At 47.1% G+C, this 22150-nt stretch overlaps 1 protein-coding gene across 3 annotated transcripts; it reads right to left on the reverse strand.

The window, feature by feature from the left end:
- Positions 1-27: 27 nt before the first annotated feature.
- ATPAF2 (ATP synthase mitochondrial F1 complex assembly factor 2) lies at positions 28-22016 on the reverse strand. Of its 3 annotated transcripts, XM_028534388.2 has the most exons (8): positions 21699-22014; positions 13712-13756; positions 13325-13470; positions 11812-11909; positions 10149-10229; positions 2629-2741; positions 2027-2142; positions 28-381 (listed from the first exon to the last, which is right to left on the reverse strand). In XM_028534388.2, exons 1-8 carry the CDS (start codon positions 21829-21831, stop codon positions 244-246), a joined length of 870 nt encoding a protein of 289 aa, XP_028390189.1. In that variant the 5' UTR covers positions 21832-22014; the 3' UTR covers positions 28-243. The 3 variants fall into 3 exon arrangements, with proteins under 3 accessions (XP_028390189.1, XP_035888774.1, XP_028390190.1); XM_036032881.1 differs by lacking the exon at positions 10149-10229 and having other exon boundaries at positions 21699-22016; XM_028534389.2 differs by lacking the exon at positions 13712-13756 and having other exon boundaries at positions 21699-22015.
- Between the last annotated feature and the right edge of the window lie 134 nt (positions 22017-22150).

Below are 22150 nucleotides of genomic sequence, written 5' to 3' on the forward strand. Positions count from 1 at the left end.
AACTGAAAACAGGGATCAACACCTTTCCTGGGTAGAGAAGTATTTAATAAAATCAGAAGGAGAGAAGTCACTTGTATCACCTGTTCCCACCTCATGCTGGCAGGGGCACCCAGGCTGCACTCAAGCTGACCTCCAGCCACACTGTCTTGGGCCTCTCAGGGCGGTGTTAGGTGGGCCATGCCACGGTACCCCTGGGCTGAGGGAGCCTCCATCCTGTAGGCATGCAAGCATGCACCCCAGGCCTCAGTCCTGCAGGAGCTTGTGCCTGATCGTGGTGCTCTCAGAGCAGAGGTGGACAAAGAGGGCGCCGGCAGCCGTGCGTGCCCGCAGCTCCTGGAGCTCATAGTCATGGGCCCATTCCACATTGCCCCACTTTTGGATCTGAGGAGAGGACAAGAAATGATGTTGAGGGAATAGCTCAGTGCCCTGCTGCCTGCCAGCCAGAGCCACATACCATCCTATGGCAGGACAGAGGGCCACAGGCTCTGATTCTGCTGAAATACACACGACATGCACAATAGGGAGGTGGCAGGTGAGAACACACAGGTGGCCAGAGCAGGCACCTGTGTCCTGCGAGGTGTGGATAGTCTAGGGGGTATAGTCCAGGCCTGGCCAGTGGTTCCCACTGTGGGCAGGTCAGGCACAAAAACCACCTGTGTGCCCCCGAGCCGGCTGCATGCTACCCTTTCACACTTCTTCCCACAAAGAGGTGGGCATGGCTAGCCTATAAAATGTCATTCTTGAATGAGCTGCCCCACTAGGCTGGGCTGCAGATGGCCCCCCGTAGGTGGGACAAAACAATCAACCCAGGCTCCACTGTCACTTAGTTTCTTACTCCCGGGGAGCTGCGCCACTGTGGAGGCCACTCTTGCTCTGTTGCGCAGGGCAGGGATGCAGGTTCTCTGCCCAGACTCTAAGACCTACTCCGGGGGGGGGGGCGGGGGGGGGGGGAGTCTGGACACAGTGTGGCTGCCCGAATGTCCGTCAGAGTCCAGGCCAAGCCTGTCCCTCCTCCCTGGTCATCCAGGAACTCACAACCTGCCATGCCACAGAAGCTGTCAGCATTGCCGGGTGGCCTCATCTCGATTGGGACATTGCATTATGCCATCTGAAGAGAACTCATGTATGTAATCCAGGTTACTCCCTATTTTGCAGCAGATCAAACCTGAGGTTCAGAAGACAAGGGTCTGGCTCAGGTCCCAGAGTCAAAAGCAGGGCGCAGACCAGAAGCCAGGTTTCCTGGCTCCAGACCTCTCAGAACCCACATAGCCCCCGCCCCCCATGCCACCCTCTCCCACCGAACTGTCTCTAACACCCAGGGAAGAGCTAGCCTCTTTTGTGATCCAGAAAGTTTTTCCCCAGGCATTTTTCTGAGCAGATGACTTGATGGCCGTGGGCAATACTGTCATTATAGGAGGGTTTCAATGTGCTAGGAGCCAATCTGTAACAGCAATCAACCTTAAGAGGTGGGAGAAATAACAACAAAGACTGCAAAGATGCCATAATTCTCATTAAAAATGCAAATGACAGTGTAGCAAAGTCCTGAGCCCCCTAAACCAGAACCTGTGCACAAACAGCAGCTCCCTTTGGCTCCCTGCCAGTCAGAGACCCGCTGTGTCACTGTCAGGGCAGGAGGCTCAGTCTCCCAAGAGCACAGGTGTGGCTCCCAGTCATTGTAACAGGCCTGTTTGGCAGATATGCCAGTCCCAAATGATCTTGATTTGCTCATGAACCTCCACCTGAACCATGGGGTGAAGGCCTTGACCTTCAAAACACTGGCTCCAGCATTTTCTGGGGTGTGACCTGTGCCTTGGTTTCCTCCTGTGTAAAGTGGGGGTAACAACAGGCCCCACCTGACCGGGTTGTTTAGAAGAGGAAGTGAGGTGATAAGGGGAGGCCTGACTGAGCACAATGCTAGAACACAGTAGTAATCCTTACTGTTACTCTTTTTATTGCTATTTTTTGTGGTTTCTGTTATGTACAGAAAATAAAACCAGGTGGGTTAGGGAAAGGGGGCCAGCCTCACCTGGTACTCCTCCTCCAGGCGGGACAGCAGCACGGCCTGCTCCACCGTCAGGCGCAGGTCAATCAGTCCCAGCGTCAGCACCATAGACTTGAGTTGCGACACTACAAACTCAATCCCTGCAGGGACACAAGCCAAATCAGGACCCAGGGCCCATCCATGCTGAACAAGAGCAGTTGCTGGGCCTCCTCCTTGTGGTACAAAGGTACAAGGTGGGGGAAGACATGTCACAGAGCCTATGGATTTTTGGCCAACTCTGGATCCCTTCCTCATTCTCCAAGAGCATCTAGGTTTCCTTGGGGGAGAGCCCTCCTCTGCTCCTACCTGCGGTGAGCACGTGGCCAGAACCTGGCCCAGCACAACATTCTACCCCCGCCCAGTGACTGGTTCATGGATGGGCACGGGACCTGGGCCAGGTCGGTGAGACTTGAACTCCTGAAGAAAAGAGAGCCAACTTTTTCCTGGAAGGGTGAGACCTGCTGTCCCCTCAGACTGAATCAAAGTTAGCACTAGAGCCACCCCAGAGCACTCCTGTCAACCTCTGGGCTTTGGATACCCATGCCTATCCATCCCACTCCTAGGCCCATAGGAAGCACCAAGCATACCTTGTAAGGCCCACATGCTGTAAGATGCCAGGTGGCTGACAAGCACCTCCCGAGTCCTGTCTGGGATGTTTGGCCCCATTATGCTGGTGGAAGAGCCTATCTCCACGCCATACCTGAAAAGAAGAGGCTTTGGTGTGCTGGGTACCTCAGCTTTTGCCCAGAGGCGAAGCCCTACACTGCAGAATAGGTATGCAATCCTTCAGGGCATGTGGCCAAAAGGTCAGTCTTGGGGATTCAGGGAGCAACTGCCACTGGGACCTTCTCACCTAATCATTTTTGTCATGAGCAAAGCCAGAGGATCAAGAAACTGCCCTGAATGGAGGCCCAAGTTGTGCAAGCAGGTACATTCAGCTGCCTGAAATTCTATTTGCCTGGAATCTCCATCAAAATCATAGGCTACCTGCTTTTCAAACTTATTTAAGATTTTTAAATTTTATTTTTAGAGAGAAGGGAAGGGAGAAAGAGAGGGTGAGAAACATCAATGTGTGGCTGCCTTTCATGCGCCCCATATGGGGACCTAGCCCGAAACCCAGACATGTGCCCTGACTGGGAATCGAACCCACAACCCTGTGGTTTGCAGGCCAGTGCTCAATCCACTGAGCAATACCAGCCAAGGCTGCTTTTTAAACTTTTAAAGAAAAATGTTCACATTGAAGTCATACAAGATTTCTTTAAATATTGGTTTCCTTACAATATTTGTGTATGTCTTACATCATTTCATCACTTTTTCAAATGTTTATTAAAGCCTCAACTATGTACAAGGCATTATTTTTGGTCTGGGACATGAGCTGGCTTCAAGAATGATATTTTCTTTTTTTGTTTTTTAAATGTATTTTATTGATTATGCTATTACAGTTGTTCCATTTTTTCTCCCCTTTATTCCCCTCCACCCCACCCACCCATAAGCATTCCCCACCCCCTTTAGTTCATGTTTATGGGTCATACATACAAATTCTTTGACTTCTCCATTTCTTATTCTTAATTTCCCCGTCTATTTTGTACATACCATTTATGCTCCTTATTCCCTGTACCTTTTCCCCCGTTCTCCCCCTCCCCCTCCCCCTCCCTGCTAATAACCCTCCATGTGATCTCCATTTCTGATTCTGTTCCTGTTCTAGTTGTGTGCTTAGTTCATTTTTGTTGTTAGGTTCAGCTGTTGATGGCTGTGTTTGTTGTCATTTTACTGTTTATAGTTTTGATCTTTTTCTTAGATAACTCCCTTTAACATTTCATATAATAAGGGCTTGGTAATGATGAACTCCTTTAATTTGACCTTATTTGGGAAGCACTTTTATCTGCCCTTCCATTCTAAATGATAGCTTTGCTGGACAGAGTAATCTTGGATGTAGGGCCTTGCCTTTCATGCCTTATACTTCTTTCCAGCCCTTTCTGGCCTACAAGGTTTCTTTTAAGAAATCAGCTGATAGTCTTATGGGAACTCCTTTGTAGGTAACTCTTTTCTCTTGCTGCTTTTAAGATTCTCCCCTTATCTTTAATCCTGGGCAAAGTAATTATGATGTGTCTTGGTGTATTCCTCCTTGGGTCCAACTTCTTTGGGACTCTCTGAGCTTCCTGGACTTCCTGGAAGTCTACTTCCTTTGTCACATTGGGAAATTTCTCATTCATTATTTTTTCAAATAAGATTTCAATTTCTTGTTCTTCCTCTTCTCCTTCTGGTACCGCTATGATTTGGATGTTGGAACATTTAAAGTTATCCTGAAGGTTCCTAAGCCTCTCCTCATGTTTTTGAATTCTTGTTTCTTTGTTCTGGTTGAATGTTTATTTCTTCCTTCTGCTCCAAACTGTTGATTTGAGTCCTGGTTTCCTGACTTTCACTGTTAGTTCCTTGTATATTTTACTTTATTTCACTTTGCATAGCCTTCACTTCCTCCTCAATTTTGCATCATACACAACCATTTCTGTGAGCATCTTGATTACCAGGGCTTTGAACTCTGCATCTGATAGGATGGCTATCTCTTCATTGCTTACTTCTACTTTTGGACCTTTGATCTGTTCTTTCATTTGGGCCATATTTTTTTGTCTTCAAGCTCTTGTTACATTCTCAGGGAAGAGCTTTAGGTATTCTCCAGGGCAGGGCAACTCACGTCGTTGTGGTGCTACGCTGTGTTGGGGAGAGGGGTCCAAGAGAGAAAAACATTGCCTAGTGGGCTCTCCCAGCTTTCAGTCACTTCCTCCGCCTCCCACAAGCAGATTGGGCCCTTCTGGTGCTGATTCCTGGGTGGGTGGGTTTGTATACATTCTACAAACCTGTGTGTCTCTCCAACAAACTCTCCTGTGAGGCTGGGAGTTTCTCCTGCTACCACAACCCCCACAGGTATTACAGCCAGAGGTTTTGAGGCTTGTTTTCCCCACGCTGTAACCCTGGGCTGCATGATCTATCTGGCTCCCTAGTTGTTCCTCCCAGTTTATCTGTACACAAATGTGGGACTGCCCAGTCCACCAACTGCCACCTTGTCCACCCAGTCCTCCAGCCATTGCCTTGCCTTTCTACCCCAGCTGCCCACCTCCACCCCTCCTACCAGCCTGGATGAATGTTTCTTCTTTAACACCTTGGTTGTTGGACTTCCATACAGTTCAAGTTTCTGGCAGTTTTGGTTGTTTAGTTTTGATGTTAGTTGTGAGCCTTCTTATGGTTGTGCAAGGAGGCAAAGTGTGTCTACCAACACCTCCATCTTGGCCGGAAGTCCCATCATAGCCTTTGTTTTTAAGTCTATTTTGTCTAAGTGTTGCTATCCCAGCTTTTTTGTTTCCATTTTCAGAAAATAACTTTTTCCACCCCTTTATTGCAGTCTCTGTGTGTCTTTTTTTATTAAATATATTGGGGTGACAGTGGTTAATAGGATCACATAGATTTCTATGTGTGTCTTTTGATCTGAAGTGAGTCTCTTGTAGACAGCATATGTTTAGATCATGACTTCATATTCACTCGGCCACCCTATGCCTTTTGATTGGACAATTTAATCCATTTGCATTTAAAGTAATTGTTGATAGATATTTGTCATTTTATTATTCAAACTTTTGAGTTTTTCTTCTTCTTAAGGACCTTTAAACATTTCTTTTAATACTGGTTTGGTGGCGATGAACTCCTTTAGCTTTTTTCTTATCTGCGAAGCTCTTTATCTGTTCTTAGATTCTAAATGATAGTTTTGCTGGATAGAGTAATTTTGATTGTAGGTCCTTGATTTTCATCAGTTTGAATATTTTGTGCCAATCCCTTCTGGCCTGCAGTTTCTGATGAGTAATCAGCTGAGTCTTATGGGAGCTCCCATGTAGGTAATTGCTTTTCTCTTGCTGCTTTTAAAATGCTTTGTCTTTAACCTTTTGCATTTTACTTTTCTAAGATTTATTTATTTATTTTTAGGAGGAGAGATGGAGAGAAACATCAATGTGTGGTTGCCTCTTGTGCACCCCCCACTGAGAACCTGGCCTGCAACCCAGGCATGTGCCTTGACTGGGAATCAAACCACCAACCCTTGGGTTCATAGGCCAGCATTCAATCCATTGAACCACACCAGCCAGGGCTAACCTTTTGCATTTTAACTATGGTGTGTCTTGGTGTGAGTGTCCTTGGGTTCATCTTGTTTGGAACTCATTCTGTGCTCCTGGACTTGTGTGTCTATTTCCTTCACCAAGTTATTCTTTTCTGTCATTATTTAAAATACGTTTTCAATTCCCTACTCAATCTCTTCCCCTTCTGGCACCACCACGATATGAATGTTGGTACATTTGATGTTGTCCCAGAAGCCCCTTAAACAATTCTTTTTTTTTTATTATTGTTTTCATTTTCTTGTTCTAGCTGGGTGTTTTCTGTTACTTCATCTTCCAAATCACTGACTCAGTCCTCTGCTTCATCTAATCTACTGTTGATTCCTTCTAGTATATTCTTCATTTCTGATTGATCCTTTTTTATTTTCTCTATCTTTGTTGAAGTTCTCACTGAGTTTACCTATTCTTCCTATGGTTCACTGAGCATCCTTACAACCAGTGTTTTTTTGTTTGTTTGTTTTTAATTTCATTTATTTTTAGAGAGAGGGTAAGAGAGAGAGAGGGAGAGAAACATCAATGTGTGGTTGCCTCTTGAGTGCCCCCTACTGGGGACCTGGACCACAACCCAGGCATGTGCCCTGACTGGGAATCAAACCAGCAACCCTTTGGTTCACAGGCTAGCGCTCAATCCACTGAGCTACACCAGCCAGGGCACAACCAGTGTTTTGTATTCTGCATCTAGTAGATGGCTTATCTGCATTTTGTTTGGTTCTTTCCCTGGAATTTTGTTCTATTCTTTCATTTGGGCCATGTTTCGCTGTCTCCTCATTCTGGCTGCCTCCCTGCGTTTGTTTCTATGTATCAGGTAGAGCTGCTATGTCTCCCAGTCTTTGTATAGTGGATTTATGTATTAGATGTCCTATGAGGCTGCCTTCCCGGGCACCTGAGTGAGGTGCTCCAGGTGTTCCCCACACCCCCATAAGAGATGTATACACCCTCCTCTTATAGTTGAGCCTTGATTGCTGTTGACACATCAATGGGAGGGAATGAACCCCAGGCTGATTGGGCAAGATGACAGCTGAAAAGCTGCTGTGCAGGAGCCCACCCCACAGAGCAAGACTCTCTTCATCAGCAGTCAAGTACCTACTGAGTCTACCCCTTGAATGTGTCATTTCTTTTTTTTTCTTTAAAGATTTTATTTATTTATTTTTAGAGAGAGGGGAAGGGAAGGAGAAAAAGAGGGAGAGAAACATCAATGTGTGGTTGTGTCTCACACGCTCCCTACTGGGGACCTGGCTCACAACGCCCTAGACCAGGAATCAAACCAGCGACCCCTTGGTTCATAGGCCTATGCCCACTATGCCACACCAGCCAGGGCTGAATGTGTCACTTCTTGAGGAGGTATTTGGGTAGTGCTCCAGTGTGGTCTGAACCTGTCCTCTGGGTGTGCTGGCTGGCTCTAGAGCCTCCTGGGAGGTCTAGTTCCAGGGATACCAGGCATGAGCTACAAAGTGATTTGCAGATGGCTACTACTAGTGCTGATCTTGGAGGTGCCCAGAAGCCAAGCTGCAAACCATGGCTGGCTGCCACTAGTGCTGGGCTTGGGGGTGTTTTGTAAAAAAGTACAAGGCACACCAAGGCCAGATGCTGCTGATCTCTAAAAGATTTGTGGACCTTTGGGAAATTTTAGGAAGTCTTTAGCATGAGCCAAGACAGGCCATTTTTGGAGGAAACACCACTGGAAGTGGCTTGGGTGGGCCCAAAAGTTGAATGGGGCAGTGTTTCAGGGTATTACCAGGGCTAGGTGAACAGTGTGAGACAGGTTTATAGACACTCAGATATGGTACCCACCTGTGCCTATAGGGGGACAGCTTAGCAAAGGAACAATGGCCTCTGCCAGCACTTCCATTTGGGGGAAAGCTGCTCCTCCAGCCCTCACCATAAAGTCATAACATTTAGTTCTTCCCATATACCCCTGGTGCCTTTCTGTGCTGCCAACCCAGTGCAGGAGCTCCAAGCAAAGAAGTCCATCTGTGGGCCCTTAAATGAAACACCTGGGATTTCAGCAGACCTCCCTCTCAGTCACCCACAATCTTCGCTGGATTTTACAGCCAAAAGTTATGGAGACTTCTCTTCCTGGCCCTGGAACCCTGGACTGGGGAGCCTGGGGTGGGTCAGCACTCCTCACTCCTCATGGGGACTCTGACAGTCAAAATATCCCTCCTAATTTTAAACTACCACACATGGGTGTGGGACCTGCCAGTTCTGCATCCCTCCACCCCTCTTACCAGTCTCGATGTGGCTTCTCTGTGTATCATTAGTGATGGGACTTCTGCTCAGCTAGATTTCAGGTGGTTTTCAATGATAGTTCTTTAGTTTGTTGTAATTTTGATGTGCTCATGGAAAAGATTAGAGTACCATGTTGACCTACTCTGCCATGTTGACCGGAAGCCATGATTTTCTTTCATATGTCACTGATTTTTCCCATTGATTTAAAAATATTCTTGCTGAAATTTTAATAGTACAAATAGAACATAGAAAACAGCCCAGTTTTTCTGTAAATTATTAACAACAATAAATCTAAACTGCTGCCCTGGCTGGGTAGGTCAGTTACTCAGAGCATTGTCCTGATATACCATGGCTGTGGGTTCAATCCCCTTTAGGACACACACAGGAATCAACAGTGAATGCATGAACAGGTGGAACAAAGCAATGTCCCTCTCTCTCTCTGTCTCTCTTTCCCTTCCTCTCTCTCTCTAAAATCAATAAATAAATTGAAATTTTTTAAAATTTATTTTTAGAGAGAGGGTAAGTGAGGAAGAAAGAGAGGGAGAAAAACATCAATGGCAAGAGATACAAAGACTGGTTCCCTCTCTCACATCCCCAACAGGGAACCTGGCCCCAAACCCAGATATGTGCTCCAACTGGGAATCAAACCAGTGACTCTTTGGTTTGCAGGCCAGTAATCAATCCACTGAGCCACATCAACCTGGGCTAAAAAAAGGTTTTTTAAAGAAATCTCAACTGCTACAAAAATCTCATGATGTTGTATCATAGCAAAGATCTCCAGGCACCTAAATATTGTTACATTTCATTAGACCCCAAAACGACATTGAATCCATTATACAGTTCTTACACACTACCATAGTTGTTACATTTTAGTTGATCCTTTAATACACTGGCTATGCCTGTTGCTATAGATCCCAAGGATCCCTGGCACATTGTGAGCACTCAGAAAATGTGTACAAATGGGACAGACTGATTGAAAGACATCACTTTTGTGAAAAACACTATGCCAAAAGCTACTCCATGTAAGCTTACAAAAATACTGTGGGGTCAAGACAGTACAGAGGTAGTAGCCTTTCCAAAGTCCCCTTGGAATGGAATGAAACTGAATTTTGGCACCACATCAATAATCTATTCAGCTTGTACAAGAATGTTCCTACTTGGGAAAGAATATTGGGTATCATCAATTCTTGGCCACCTTATATCCAAAGGATAAATCTTACCTATAATTTTGTAGGACGCTGTCCAGACATTTTCCCGTGTGAGTACATTTTATGATTTATCTTAACAGTGGAGCAACTGTGACAACGGTAAAGGCGATGATTGCCAGAATGGGAGCATTTACTGTGTGCCAAGCAGGATACTAGCTACCACTTCATTCACACCTCACAGTGCCCTGACGGGTCAGGGTTAAAAGCCCCACTCACAGATAAAGAAGTCAACCCTCGGAGAGATCTAGTCACCAGCTCCAGGCCACACAGCCCATCATAGCAGAGCTCGGGCTTCCTACCTATGCTCAACACAATGCCTACTAATAGCAGGTGATTGCTGTGTGACAGCTGAGACAAATCTGTGGACCATGTTTTCCAAAGTGGAAACTCCCAAACTCCTGGACAGTGCCCCAAAGGGTGCTCTAGACTTGGGAGGTTTACCAGCTCAGGGCTTTGGTCCAGAATAGCCCCCAGTCTCTGACAGCCTGCCCAGTGCCACGGGGTTGCACATCTTACCTCTTCTCGGCCCATGTTATGATTGGGTCCCACTCGTTCTTTTGAAGTTCCACTAATGTCTCTGGCTCTTCCACTCTATAGCTAATTCATTGTAAAAATCACTTTCGTTAATAAAAAAGTACAATTCCTTCATTCAGTGACAGACAACAGAAAAACACATAAGGCAACAGCAAACAGAACTTCACCACTGCCCCAGCCCCACAATTCTTCCCCCTAAAGCAGTGTTCTCACAGTGAGGCCTTAGGGCCAGCCACAGCCCTAAGCACCACCTGGGACCTTGTGTAAATGCAAATTCTCAGGCCTCAGCCCACTCCTACAGAAAGCAGAACCTCTGGGAGTGGGACCACAAATCTCTGCTTTCACAAGCCTTCTGGGGGATTCTAATGTGAGCTTGAGTTTGAGAGCCCTGTCCCAATTTTCCTCAGTGTCTGACAGGTCCAGGCTTACAGAGCTGTGTTAGTGCCATTCATAAGACGTGGGAAACCTGGGCTGCTGAGCAGCGGGTGAGTGGGAAGACTCTCCCCCAGGGTGGAGGGAAGAGCTCTGGGACCCAGTCTTCTAGCTCCCATACCTGCTGGCCAACCGTCCTTTATTTCCCACCAGGGCCCCTGTATTGTTTTCAAGAAAACCCTTTTATCTGAGCTACACTGGAGAGGTCTCTGATCCCTGCAATCAAATGGCCCCTAGCACATATGGAGTGCACTTTCTGATGAGTGACTCAAAAGCGGCCCTGCTGGCTGCCTCTCCAGGAGAAACTTTCCCTCCTCGGCCCCTGACTGCTGACCCATGTGACATCTGTGACAGAGTGAGATTCAGGGCTCTCAGGTCACAGACATGGGGCCTTTTTAGCTCTCCTTCAACATCACCATTCATTAGCTAAAGGATGTGGAGAAGGGAAATCCTTCCACCTGAATGCCTGAAGCTGGGACATCAGGTCTTCTTCTGCCTTACACCAAGGCTTGCTCTAGTCCTGCCAGCACACAGATGGGACTGCACATCAGCTCTCCTGGGTCTGCAGTGTGCCGACTGAAGACGTCGGGACTTCTTAGTGTGCATGTTCCTGTGAGTCATTATTGATAATAAATCTGTTTGTGAGTGTGTATTTTTTTTAAGGCCTTCAGATCGAGGCTGAATTATGCCACTGGCTTTAAATCTCCAGCTTGCAGATGGCAGCCTGTGGACTGTTTGGCCTATAAAATTGAGTGAGCCAATTCCTACAAAAAATATATAAGTACAAAAGAAATAATTAAAAAATAAAGAACACAGACACCAAGGGAAAATTTAGAAGTGGAGGAAGCCAGGTCCTGAATACTGGCATCTGACCATCTCTGTGCCCAGGCTGACAAGCAGTAATGAGGATGCCTACAGGAGGGCGTGCTAGGAGGCGAAGGTCTAGGGTCAGAGACCCTGCTGGGGCTGGCAACTGCGGCCCTTGGCCCTGGAGCCTGTAAGAGCTGCATATACATCGTTGCAACCGAAGGAGGTCTCCTCTCTGGGGATCTGCAGGGCAGCTAAATGTTGATATCAACCGGACTGCTTTCCCTGCCCTGTGAGATGACAGAATAAGGCCTGCCTCCTTTCCTACTGATAGCGAGGCAAACGAGACAGATCAGCCCAAGGGACTCACTGGGTCCAAGGGAAATGCTCATTAAGTGTCAATTACCAGATGGTATCTGTGTCCAGGAACTTCACAGCCGCCCGGATCAGCTGGTCCTTGTTTCGCTGGGTTGGGTTGTCTAAAGACGTGTTGCACAATGTGGTCTGCATGAAAAGACAGAAAGTTCCATCACCACCCCCCGGGTCTAGACAAAAAGCACTGCCTTCTCAAGCTCATCGTGTCCAGCCCACAGCAGCGGGAAGAACCAGCCAGGAAGAGCCGCCAGGCAGCAGTGCCAAGCCAAAGCCTTTGACCTGTGGTATCTGCACAACCTCAGCTGCAGCCCATCAGCTGTGAGCTCACAACAGACAAGTCCCATGCCAACGGGGCACTGTGCTATCCCTGAGACTCGTGTGCTTCCCAAGGTCTCATCCTCTTACTACCAAGCTCAGCTATATTTAATCCTCACAACCACTCTTCGGGTAAGTACTATTATCCCCATTTCAAAGATGTGGAAACTGAGTCCCATAGAGTTCAAACTCAGTACATAGGACACAAGAATTACTGGAATTTGGATCTGACTGAAACCTTACCAGCTGGCTCTCTTAACACCTCAGAAAGCAGGGAACATATCAGCCAAGATGGAAGTGGGACTATTTTCCAGATTTGCCCAGTCGGTAGCAGGCTGCTTAGGTGCTTGAACAATTAGTTTGTGTCCTGTCACCCTAATGTTATCAGATAGTCCCAGCACAGGCCAGCACCGCAGCAGGCTGGAAAGACGTTATGGAAGCCTGCCTGCATCTGTGAGTCAGGGCCAAGTGTAGTGGTGGCCAGGACAGCACCAGTTCCAGGGCTGACTGAACGCTCTTTCTGTGTACACCAAGACCACACCCAGGCCTTTCTGTGTCAGCTCATCCCACCCTGAACACCTCCATGAATGGGCACTATCATCCCCCACCTCTCACAGATGGGGAACCTGGGGCTGAAAAGCGGCAGTAACTCACCCAAGGTTACAGTTTAGAAGCTGCAGAATCTGGACCCAGAGAACCCAGTCGCCCCCTTCCTCAGGCTGTTCTACTGCCTCAGTGAGTCACCCTGTGTGGAGGGGGGCCGGCTTCATGGTAGGGGGTCCTCAGCCACCTGCCCCTTGGGTTCTGAACCAATGCTGGGTGCCAATTAAACTTCATACTAGGAACCGTCTACGTGCTAGTAAGATGGCTGTGGCCCTGCCCTTCTGTGCTGAACAAGGCAGCACAGACATAACACAGACACTACAAACTGTGGTGCTGATGAAACAAAGGGGCAGCTGCTATGACAGAACATAAGACAGCTGGGCAGTGAGGGAGGGTAACACTTGCCCTGAGACCAGAGGAGGAGCCAGCCATCCCGCACAGCACCCTGAGCAGGGGACCTGCAGGTGGCCAAGCACAGGGGGGATCGTTTGGCATATTCAAGGAGTCAAGTGTGGCCAGAGCCCATCCCCCAGGACTTTGTTGCATTAGGGTAGGAGTCTTGATTCTTGCCAGGCACCCTAGAAAGCCCACAGCAGGCACCGAGGCACAGGATGGGAACTTGTTACCAGGTGCATGGTGTAGAACTTGATGGTGTCCTGCTGGCAGTCCCATTCCGTGGCCACTGCGATAGCCAGGGCCTCGCTGGGGACAGTAAAGAGCTTGGCCTGAGGAGTTTTCAGCTTCCTGTGGTCCAAGTTTATCTCAAAGCCACCTTGAAAGATCAAATGAAAACCTCTCAGGGATCATTAAGCAGAATCAAGCGACCATTCCTGCATTTGGCTACTTGATCTGGTGCCGACAAAGGCAACCCTGAGCCCCTCCACACAGGGCTTTCAGAAACACATCTGACAAAAGTGCGAAGGGCAAGCTCACCACTGAACTGGCTGAAGATAAAAAATGTTTCTACCCATTCATCGAAAGAAAAAGAGACAGTCAAAATTTCAGATACTCACCTTCACCCTGTGTGATGCTGACATTCTGATAAAACCTCTTCCTTTCTGTGAGAAAGATTTTTCAAAAAGGCAGTTTAAAATCATGTTGAGACAGAAGACCAGCTAATGCTGATGGATTGGCTTGATTTTCATATCACTATTCAAAGTCTGCCCTACTCTATGTGGCATAATCAATGGCTTCTGACTAAAGCCGGAGGAGTGGGTATTTACTCTCCAGGGATGAGGGAGGAGCAGGACAACTGGTCAAGCCCCCACCAGCCCAGGGAGAGTCTGATCACAGAGCATCAAGAACCTGCAGACTGTCTGACACAACAGACTTTTCCAGCATCTTCTGCTTTGACTTCTAAGCACGCTCCTCCCCACACCACCCCCACCCCAGTGCTACCCCATGCCAGTGCGTGTGCCGGAAACTAAAGACAATGTCTGACTTTGATAAAGCCAGAGACGCATTTCAGGCAAGAGTCCAATGCCTCTATGAAGTTATGAGCACAGACCATGAGCAGAGAGCCAGTGTGAATATGCACATACATGTGTGTGCATGTGGTGTGCAGGCAGTGACTAGAGATCCCAGGAGCATCTCCCATCCTCTATTAATTAATCAACCTAATTAACCAGCTTGCCTGTATATTAAACAGGAACTCCAAACATTTCCTTTAGGAAGGGAAAAATCTGTCCTGTGTTTCTTTCTGAAAATAACTTGAATAAAATGTGAAAATATAAACACATTTCCCCTCTTTCACCTGGGGGAATTAAAAACCAAGAGCACTGCATAAGGAATTATGCAGATGCCTTTGATTAATAACAAATATGTCACATTTTGGAAGCTATAAACCATAACTCAGTTCTTACCACCCATGATAAATAAAAACCTTCATTCCTTCACTCACTCATTCATTCACATATTCACCAAGTACGTAAAGCCTCCAGAGTCTAACTAAAGTTACTTATTGGAAATAATAATGCAGCATGTGAAGGACAAGGAGATTTTAGTTTTTAATGCTTTTTAACGTCTTTTAATATTTTTTAAACCAAGCTTCTGTTAAAAGTTTTATTAATTCCAACAGATTATGAAAATCAGAACTTAGTTTATGTGCATGTGGGGAGGGAGTCATGGAAAGAGTGTCTGGCCTTCCTCCAAACACCGTATGTGATGTTTTCATCAATCTCATTCACTGTTGCTAATGTTTACACAGGGAAATTGCATTCCCATGGCTGCACTTACTAAACTAAGACCCAAACTGTTTTCCCACAAAAAATACTTGTACCGACTATGTGCCAGGTACTGTTCTAGGAACTTGAGATAAAACAGTGAATAAAACAGACAAAAGTCTCTGTCTTCATAGAGTTTAAATTTTTTAAAAAGTGATCAGATCTGAGAACTGAGATGCTGCTACATTATTCTGACACAATTTACCACCTTCCTCTGAAATCATAATCCTGATGCCCTCACACCTGACACCAAAGTAGGAGGGTTACATGGCCTGCACCTTTTAAATTAGTGCTTTACAGGCCCTCAAGGTCACTCAGACACAGGTGCGATGAGGTCCAGGATGGTGGCCAAAGCCAGGCCAGGCAGAAGGTGGGAGGAATTCTGGAAGCTCTGACTCATCACAGGGGTGGGCATGGGGGTCCTCCCCTCAGCAGGAAGTGTTAGTGGAGAGACTTCTAGCACACAGCCCCACAGAGCCCTGGGAAATGGGTCCAAGACAATGTCTGACTTTGATAAAGACACTGGGTGTCAAGACACTGGGTGGAGGAACGGCCCCTGACAGCACAGGCAGAGCCACCCAAAGGCATGAGGACCATGAGGCCCCACAAGGGAAGCCTTTTCTTTCCTGCTTTGCTGATCAGGCCTTGACTCTCATTTTGGCCAGGCCCACTTCTCTATCTGTCAGTAGGAAGGAAAATCTGGAAGGGAGTGGGATGGATGCAGGGGCAAGTAAGGGGCAACAATACTGCCCCAAACAGGAGAAACCCATGCAGGAGAGAACAGCTGGGCAAACAGAGAACCAAGGCTGCCAGGCCTCAGGCAACAAGGCCAGTGTGGGGTGTCTTACATAGGGGCTCTCCTAAATAGGTGGGGGACAGGAGGAGGGCAGGCTTCAGCCTTGGAAGTTCTGACACAGACTTTGGTGAGTCCTAATCCCTTTCCAAGGAGAATGTTAAGTCCTGGCAATAGGACTCAAAGCTCAACCCTACCCTAGAGGCAGTAACTGTCCAGTGGGGAGACAGACTCTAAACCAGACAAACAGTGAAGTGACCACAACGGCCAAGGAAGTACAAGGAACCCTGACACATGTGCCGGAGAGCTCATCCTCCTCGTGGACTAAAGAAAGAGGCCCCAGCAGCCAGATTCTCTCTGAGACCTGGAGAGGAAGGAGTGAGTTAGCCTGCACTGATGGATTCATTTCTGGGAGGATATGTGTGTAAAAGTTTCCAGCAGAGGGTAAAGCTTACATGGAAGTCTGGGGCCTCAAGAGAACACAGAGTTCTGAAGAACGAGAAAGATGGGCAGAAGGAGAAGACTGCAGCTATCCAACAGGGAAGGGTCTGAGATGCCCAGAGAAGGTGGTGGGGGCCAGACCTGGGAAGAAAGAGTCAGACAGGTTACAGTAGGAAAGACAGAGGAAGCCAAGTTAGGAGTTCGCAAAGACAAATATGATCTGGAAAATTCACGGGGTGGCAGCCATGCTCCCCAACAATGACAAAAGACAAAGTTTCTTCACCCGGGCCCTCAGAGGTCTTAGGTCACACAGGACAAACCATGAAGCTGCCAGAAGCCTGTGACATGTCCATGGTCTCCATGAATACAGGGCCATATGACAGACACAGGAACACCATCTTTAGAGACAAAAAAAAACAGCCTAGCCTTGTAGAGTCACACAGAACTCGGGTCTGCTTTGAGTATGAATCCCTCCCCTTACAGAACATCTGTTTCTGTGGCAAAAACATGCTCAGTGCCTTTTAAGAGACAATTTTGTGGACTATGTAGATACAAAGAAATGGGTAAGCAAAAAAGCTAACCACAAGAAACCTGCTCATGTGAGGAGTGCTGAATTGGAAAGCACTGTCCATTGGGTCCCCTTCCTATGAGGCTGCTCCAACCCACATGGAGAAACAGGCCATGTCCTGTGTCATTGCCCCTCCCCTGCCCTTCTGGCCCAGACTTTGGGGACCAGTGAGCAATCTTTCCATCAGCCTCGATCACTGGTGGCCTCTGATGTGTGAAGACTACAACTCCCACTGTGCACCAAGGACAGAAGAAGTGCTTTTTCATAGCTGTTTAACAACCATTATCTTTTTAAACAGTGCCACCTGGTGGGTCTTTAGCCTTAAAGCTGAAGTTCTCTCTTTCAGGGTACCCCTTCATCTCTAATGGGAGGAGAGGGGGCTCTGACAAACTATTTCTGGCATCATAATTCTTCAGGCCAACTATATAAAGAACCCTTCCAACTCAATGATAAAAAGACAAATAACCCAATTAAAAATGGTCATAGGATCTGAATAGACATTTCCGCAAAGACAATGTACAAATGTCCAATAAGCACATAAAAACACCCTCAATATCATTCATCATCAGGGAAATGCAAATTGCATGGCTGGTTTGGCTCAGTTGTTTGGAGCATCATCCTGTAAGCCAGGAGGTCACAGGTTCAATTCTCAGTTAGGGCATATGCCTAGGTTGCAAGTTTGGTCCCAGTCGAGGCAATTTTTAGGAGGCAACTGATCGATGTTTCTCTCTCTGTCTTTCTCTCCACCTTCTCCTCTCTTTGGAATCAATACATTTTTTTAAAAGAGAAATGCAAATCAAAATCAGGAGATACCACTGCACATTTACTAGGATGACTAAAATAGAAAAGACATAATAACAAGTGCTGAGGATATGGAGAACTTTGAATTTTCATACCCTGCTGGTAGAAATGTAAAATGGTGCAACCACTTGGGAGGCAGTGTGGCAGTTCCTCAAAAAGTTAAACAGTTACCATTTGATCCAGAAATTCTACAGGTAGATATATGAGAAATGAAAACATATGCCCACATAAAAAACTTGTATATGAATGTTTATAGCAGCATTACACAGAATAGTCGAAAGATGGAAACCCAAATGTTCATCAACAAAAGAATGGATAAATAAGATGGAATATTACTCAGCAATGAAAAAGAATATTGGTACCTGCCATAACTTAGATAAACCTTGAAAACAATCTAAGTGAGCCTGACTGGTATAGCTCAGTGGATAGAGTACCAACCTGTGAACCAAAAAGTCACTGGTTCAATTCCCAGTTAGGACACATTCCTGGGTTGCAGGCCAGGTCCCCAACTGGGGGTGCATAAGAGGCAACCACACACCGATTATTCTCTCCCTTCTAAAAAAAAGTCTAAGTGAAAAAAAGCCAGTCAAAAAAGACCACATTCCATTTATATAAAATGTTCAAAATAGGGAAATCTATAGAGACGGAAAGTAGCTGTTGCCTAGGGCTGGCAGGGCCAATGGAGGGGTGAGAGTTGAAGGTCACAGGGTTTCTTTTCAGAATAATAAAAATGTTCTAGAATTGACCATGGCAATGGCTGCATAACTCAGTGAATATACTGAAGACCACTGAATTGTGCACTTTAAATAAGTGAAGAATAAGTGAATTATACCTCAATAAATCTGTTACAAAATTCTTTAAGCCAAATGTATCTGCCATAGCAATTAGTGTAAATGGGCTAAACACACTTTTCCCAAAGAGGAGAGGTTGGCTTTTTTTTTTTTTTTCTGTAAAGAGCCAAACACAGTAAATATTTTAGGCTTTGCAGCCCATTCGGTGTCTGTTGCAACCAGTCAACTCTGCCATTGCAGTGCAAACAGCCCTAGACAATACATATGTAAGTGAGTGTGGCTGTGTGCCAATAAAACTTTGCTTACAAAAACAGGTGGCAGGCTGGACACCTTATCTATAGATTCTCCCTCAGCCTACCACAACCAGGGCAGGTGATGCCTCTGAGGTGGTAGACTCTGAGAAGCTCAATGACTTGTCCAGGTGACAGACAATCTATAAATGGAGTAGACAAGACTTCTAACCTTGACTTCACTGGGTGTTTGCACTCAGCCAGGTATGCTTCCTCTCCAAACACCTTCGCCTCCCAGCAGCTGATGCAGAGCGGGACTGCCACACAGCCTCACACAGGTGTCCTTGCTGCAACTTCCCCTATACCCCAGTGACCCTTTCCTAACTCCCTTCTGTCATTCTGACAAACCTCAAAGACATGGCCATTCCTAGGGACCAAGCTCAATCTGCCTGTCAATTACAGTCTCCATCAAGGCTCCACTTGGATTTAATCTTCACCACTCCATGGATTCTCAGAATCTCAGAACTGGTGAAGTCTCAGTAGATTGCTCATAGGCCTGATTCACATACCTGCTTTCCACGGTGTTTTATTCTTTTGTTTATTCATATTCTCTTTCATGGATGACTACCTACCATGTGCCAAGTCCTTCCAAGAGCCTAAACTAGTCAGTGGCAGTAGAAAGGAAAAAGGAGATGGCAGATGGAATGCCACTATAATGGGAAGTGGCATCCACTAACCTAAAGTAATCCTGTGTGTTTGCCAACTTAGGTGAACTCCTCGGGATGCTACATGTGGGGGGGGGGGCTATCGTTTTCCTTTACATCAGGGGTATCAAACTCATTTTCACTGGGGGCCACATCAGCCTTGCAGTTGCCTTCAAAGGGCTGAATGTAATTTTAGGACTATATAAATGTAACTACTCCTTAACTAGGGGCAAGGAGCTCGGCGCTGCTGCCAGGTAGAAACACGGTGCTCGGCCAGATGGAACAAGGTGGAGGGCCGGATTCTGCTAGCCAGCCCTGTGTTTGCCACCTGTGCTTTACACACTCACACAGACAACTCCAAATGAGTAAAGGTTTTCCCACCAATTAACTGCCACACCAGCTGGGAGTCCTACAGTTCAATTAAGGTCTGAGTTAGCATCAGATTCCAGGTTAAGGTCTCAATCCCTCAAGACTGACTGCCTCATCTATCCGCTCTGACCCCTTCAGACTCCAGTGGAAAGTCCAGGTTGTCACCTGTGCTTCTAACCAACCCAAATGGCTATAAATCAGATGTTCCAATGATGAGGTTCCTCATGTTAGACTCATTTGCTACAGCAGCTCAAAGAACTCAGGAAAATAATTCACTTACTAGATTATTCACTTATTACAAAAGGATACAACTCAGGAACAGTGGATGGAAGAAATGCACAAGTCAAGGTATGTGGTTAGGAGCGAGGAACTTCCATACCCTTTCTGGACATGCTGCTCTCCTGACATCTCTATAGGTTCACCAACCTGCAAGCTCTCTGAACCTCTGAGAACCCATGATTCAGGGATTTTAGGGAAGCTTCATTTATGTAGGCAAATAGGCAATGAATGATCAAGTCAATCTTCAGCCCCTCTCCCTTCCCTAGAGGTCAGGGGGTAGGGCTAGAAGTTCAACCCCCTAATCACACAGTTGGTTCCCATGGTGACCAATCCCCATCCTTAGGGGTTTTCTAAAAGTCACCTCCCTGACATAAACTCAGGTGTGGCTGAAAGACACCCCTCACCCTCATCTTTCTCACTCTGGAGCTACCTGAGGACAAAAGACCAAATATTTTAACAAAAGATTCTCCCACAGCTCTTATGGCTTTTTAGGAGCTGTGTGCCAAGAAGAGGACAAAAACCAAATATATATATATTTCTTATTATAAATCATAATTATTACAGAAGCCCTTCCTTCTTCCTCTTCACTGGGGCCCTGACAGGTGAGACCTCAGCTTCCAGCTGCATCCAACATTTGTATAAAATTATGGAACTTAACAGAGGGACTCTCAGAGGCAACCTAGTCCTTCGATTCACACAGAAAATGAGGCCAAGATCACATAGTACCTCAAAAGTTCCGCCAGCCTCAGGACCCAGATTTGTAACCCTGCCATCATGCCCAACTGCCTGTAGAGTTCTAGATTTTTTGAAAGCAGGTAGTATCACAGCAAGCTCCCTCATACCCCACTGTCACCTCTAGATGTGTTCTAGCTGCCCAGCACACTTCTTCCTCCTCTACACCATACTCCTACTCATCTATGGGCTCTCCATCTAAATGTCCTTTCAAAAAACCCAAGACCCTTTCTAGACACTCTCAAGACAGGAGTAGGTGCTTCTTTGTGTTTTCATAACTTCTATGTACTTCCCTTAAGCTACTGTTTAACCAGGATATGATAACCTGCACTTGACAATGAACATCAACCAGGTAGGGAGCGCATTCTACCTGTCTGGAAGGTCACCAGGCTTCCTGCCCTCGGCACAGAAAAACAAATCGAATGTAAGAAGAGTGTTACTGCTTTTCACTCTTTTAACTGATCTCTCCCCAGAAGCAATGAATGAGCCGCTACCTTCTCCTAGGTCTCATCAGAGCCAGAACTGGAAGGAGGAGGCAAGAAGCACCAGTCAACTCGTTAGCAGAGGTGGCAGTGGTTGTGGTAGGGCAGTGGGAGGGCCAGGATGGAAGACCTGGGTTCTAGTCCTGCTGGGTGGGCTTTTTAGACACAGAAAGGAGGCAGACAATCTGACCTTTGCTCTCTCCACTAATCTCTGAGTCTGCTCTGTGACCTTAGAGTAGTACAGATACAGACCCGAATTTCCCTGTTTGGAAACAAGGGTGACTTCCGCCTTCCTTACTAAAGAGAAAAAAGCCATAAACTTTGAGAAAGCCGCACGTGCCCAATGTCAGTTACTGTCCCTGGCTTGGAGAAATGTGTGAGACGTGGGAGGTGTGTGCCCTCCGGTGGTCCCTGCCCTAGTCTGGGGGGTCTTCCCCAATCTGTAACGAGGCCCGACTGGGCTGTGTAACCCGATGAGCCTGAGTCCTGCCTCGGTTACCCCGCCCTGATCGGCAGAACCTCTCAGCCCACCTTAGCCCACCTTAGTCCATCCCTGGCCAAAGGGAGACATAGCCTGTTTTTCCTCACCTGCCGGTGGAGCGTAGGCCCGGGATAGGGACGGGATGTTTGCCCCCGTCCTGACGATGGCTGTGGGACCACCTGAAGGTTGGTTCAGGAGCCGGCGCCACCTGTCCCGCAGGCAGAGGCATCTCCTCCACATCGCGTCCGAGGGCCTGGGAGGACAACCGGTGCGAACCTTAGAGCAGGAAACACCAAGCTAAAGGATCCCTGGGCGCAAGCTCCGATTGTACAAAAACCTCTCACGGCCTCCCCAAAGCCCTCAGACTCCCCAGGACGCCGCCATCTTCCGCACGTCGCAAGCGGCGACGACCGTCACTCCGGCGCGCCTCCAGCGCACACCCCCAGTCAATCAGCATCACAAACGCACCTTGCCCCGCCCCTTTAAGCCGCGCTTCCACAAGAAGACTACAAGTCCCAGAGGGTGCCTGGTCCACCCCACCACGTGTTTCTTCTGCCCG

Source organism: Phyllostomus discolor, chromosome 8 (genome assembly GCF_004126475.2).
Source record: "Phyllostomus discolor isolate MPI-MPIP mPhyDis1 chromosome 8, mPhyDis1.pri.v3, whole genome shotgun sequence".
Lineage (NCBI taxonomy): Eukaryota > Metazoa > Chordata > Mammalia > Chiroptera > Phyllostomidae > Phyllostomus > Phyllostomus discolor.